Source organism: Rhinopithecus bieti, unplaced genomic scaffold, assembly GCF_001698545.2.
Source record: "Rhinopithecus bieti isolate Rb0 unplaced genomic scaffold, ASM169854v2 scaffold_25806, whole genome shotgun sequence".
NCBI classification, from domain to species: Eukaryota; Metazoa; Chordata; class Mammalia; order Primates; family Cercopithecidae; genus Rhinopithecus; species Rhinopithecus bieti.
Genome location: NW_016811742.1, coordinates 506,782 through 510,343, shown reverse-complemented (window position 1 = coordinate 510,343; position 3,562 = coordinate 506,782). Strand labels below are relative to the sequence as shown.

At 46.5% G+C, this 3,562-nt stretch overlaps 1 protein-coding gene across 3 annotated transcripts in view; it reads left to right on the top strand.

Annotated features, from left to right (window-relative positions):
* Window positions 1-3,562, top strand: part of NHS (NHS actin remodeling regulator) — a 361,317-nt gene that overhangs the window by 353,128 nt on the left and 4,627 nt on the right. For all 3 annotated transcript variants that reach the window (XM_017894887.1, XM_017894886.1, XM_017894888.1), the window contains 2 exons: window positions 104-3,085; window positions 3,397-3,523. In XM_017894887.1, the coding sequence (XP_017750376.1) occupies window positions 104-3,085; window positions 3,397-3,523 (3,109 nt within the window). The remainder of the gene's footprint in view (window positions 1-103; window positions 3,086-3,396; window positions 3,524-3,562) is intronic.

Sequence of the window (3,562 nt, the reverse complement as noted above, 5' to 3'; positions counted from 1 at the left end):
AACAGCTCTAACCTGCCAGCCCACAGATCTGCAGACATAGCTCAGAATGTCTGCTGGTCTGCTGATATAGAAAATATCTCACTGTGTTTTCCATGTGCCCTAGATTCTGATGAATCACCAGTGGCCAGGGAAAGGAATGTGATTGTGCATACAAATCCAGACCCCTCCAACACTGTCAATAGGAGATCCGGAACCAGGGACTCTGAGTGCCAAACCGAGGATATTCTGATTGCTGCCCCATCCAGAAGGAGAATCAGAGCTCAAAGGGGTCAAAGCATTGCAGCTTCCCTTTCTCATTCTGCCGGCAACATTTCTGCCCTAGCAGACAAAGGTGACACCATGTTTACTCCTGCAGTGAGCAGCCGCACAAGATCTCGGAGCCTTCCCCGGGAAGGTAATAGAGGTGGGGATGCTGAGCCCAAAGTTGGTGCTAAACCCTCAGCGTATGAAGAGGGAGAGTCTTTTGTGGGTGACCATGAAAGAACCCCTAATGATTGCAGTGAGGCTCCAAGCAGCCCGAGTGCCCAGGACCACCAGCCAACTTTGGGCCTAGCCTGCTCTCAACATCTCCACAGCCCCCAGCACAAATTAAGTGAGAGGGGAAGGTCACGTCTGTCCCGAATGGCTGCTGACTCCGGCAGCTGTGACATCTCCTCCAACTCAGACACGTTTGGGAGCCCCATCCACTGCATCTCCACGGCTGGCGTCCTCCTTAGCAGCCACATGGACCAGAAAGATGACCACCAGTCATCCAGCGGCAACTGGAGTGGAAGCAGCTCCACATGCCCCTCGCAAACCTCAGAAACCATCCCTCCTGCAGCTTCTCCTCCACTTACTGGCTCTTCGCACTGTGACTCGGAGTTGTCACTAAACACAGCCCCTCATGCCAATGAGGATGCCAGTGTTTTCATGACAGAACAATACAATGACCACTTGGATAAAGTGAGAGGCCATCGGGCAAACTCCTTTACCTCCACTGTTGTAGACTTGCTGGATGATCCTAACAACAGCAACACAAGTGACAGTGAGTGGAATTACCTACACCACCACCATGATGCCTCCTGCCGCCAGGATTTTAGTCCTGAGCGTCCCAAGGCAGACAGCCTGGGCTGCCCAAGCTTCACAAGCGTGGCCACTTATGACAGCTTTCTGGAAAAGTCTCCATCAGACAAGGCGGACACTAGCTCTCACTTTTCAGTAGACACGGAAGGATACTATACGTCCATGCACTTTGACTGTGGTCTCAAAGGCAATAAGAGCTATGTCTGTCAATATGCAGCCCTGGGCCCAGAGAATGGCCAGGGTGTAGGGGCTCCCCCTGGTCTTCCAGATTGTGCCTGGCAGGACTACTTAGACCACAAGAGGCAGGGAAGACCAAGCATCTCTTTCAGGAAACCAAAGGCAAAGCCGACCCCACCTAAACGTAGCTCATCATTGAGGAAGTCTGATGGAAACGCAGATATTTCTGAGAAGAAAGAACCAAAGATAAGCAGTGGTCAGCACCTGCCTCACAGTTCCAGGGAAATGAAGCTGCCTCTTGATTTCGCCAACACGCCTTCTCGAATGGAAAATGCCAATCTTCCCACCAAGCAGGAACCTTCTTGGATAAACCAGAGTGAACATGACATTAAGGAACCTCAGTTAGACACTTCGGATATCCCACCATTCAAAGATGAAGGTGCCGAATCCACGCACTATGCAGACCTCTGGCTCCTAAATGACTTGAAAACAAATGATCCTTATAGATCTCTATCTAATTCAAGCACCGCTACGGGTACCACAGTCATTGAATGCATCAAATCTCCAGAGAGCTCTGAATCCCAAACATCGCAATCAGAATCAAGAGCCACTACCCCATCTCTTCCTTCTGTTGACAATGAGTTTAAACTGGCTTCACCAGAAAAGCTGGCTGGCTTGGCATCTCCATCAAGTGGCTACTCAAGCCAGTCCGAAACGCCAACATCCTCTTTCCCTACAGCTTTCTTTTCAGGTCCATTGTCTCCCGGAGGTAGCAAAAGAAAACCTAAAGTCCCAGAAAGAAAATCCTCACTACAGCAACCCTCTTTAAAAGATGGAACTATATCACTGAGTAAAGACCTTGAACTCCCAATTATACCTCCTACCCATCTTGATCTAAGTGCTCTTCACAATGTCTTGAACAAACCATTCCACCACCGTCATCCATTGCATGTTTTTACTCATAATAAGCAGAACACAGTAGGAGAAACACTGAGGTCGAATCCTCCACCGTCCCTTGCAATTACACCAACGATCCTGAAATCTGTTAACCTTAGGTCCATTAACAAGTCTGAAGAAGTTAAGCAAAAAGAAGAAAATAATACAGATCTCCCTTATTTAGAGGAAAGCACACTCCCAACGGCTGCCTTGTCTCCGGGTAAGATTAGGCCGCACACAGCAAATAAATCAGTATCTCGTCAGTACTCCACTGAAGACACCATACTGTCCTTTTTAGACTCTTCTGCAGTTGAGATGGGACCAGATAAACTACATTTAGAAAAAAATCCTACTTTTGATGTGAAGAATCGCTGCGATCCAGAAACTATAACCTCAGCTGGTAGCAGTCTTCTAGATTCAAATGTCACAAAAGACCAAGCGCATACAGAGACTGAGCCTATTCCAGAAAACACACCATCCAAAAACTATGCTTTTCCCACAGAAGGATTTCAAAGGGTCTCTGCTGCCCGCCCAAATGATTTGGATGGTAAAATAATACAATATGGAGCTGGTCCAGATGAAACTCTAGAACAGGTACAGAAGGCACACTCTGCAGGTGGGGAGGAAGTTGCACAACCTGAATCTGTGGATGTGATCACATCTCAGTCAAACTCACCAACTAGAGCAACAGATGTAAGCAATCAACTTAAGCATCAATTTATTATGAGCCGCCACCACGACAAAGTGCCTGGTACTATCAGCTATGAATCAGAGATAACACCTGTAAATTCATTCCCTGAAAAATGTTCCAAGCAGGAAAATATTGCTTCAGGTATTTCAGCCAAAAGTGCCTCTGATAACAGCAAAGCAGAGGAGACCCAAGGAAATGTGGATGAGGCTTCATTGAAAGGTCAGTCACTGATAACTTGTCATAAAGGAAATGTGTCTCATGGCACTTCCTGGAATTTTTTCTTATGTTCCCAATAATACGGTACAGCCCTGGGTGTTGGTTTCTCTCCACTCTTTCTTTGCACTTATTAAAACAATTGAGATAAAATCTTTTGTTACTGGGTGAGTAAGCTTTGACAAGTATCTCTCTCATTTTTAAAAAATGGCAGCAAGGCAATTTCTGTTTGTTTGTTTGTTTGTTCCCTGAGTCAGTGAAGTACAGTAGTGTGCTGGGTAACTTCCTCTTAAAGATTCTTCTGTTCTTATTTTAAGAATCATCACCGAGTGATGACTCCATCATTTCACCACTTAGTGAAGACTCCCAAGCTGAAGCAGAGGGTGTGTTCGTGTCCCCAAACAAACCTCGAACAACTGAGGATTTATTTGCAGTCATTCACAGGTGAGGCAACATTACCAAGTCCCCAAAACAAAAGGTACA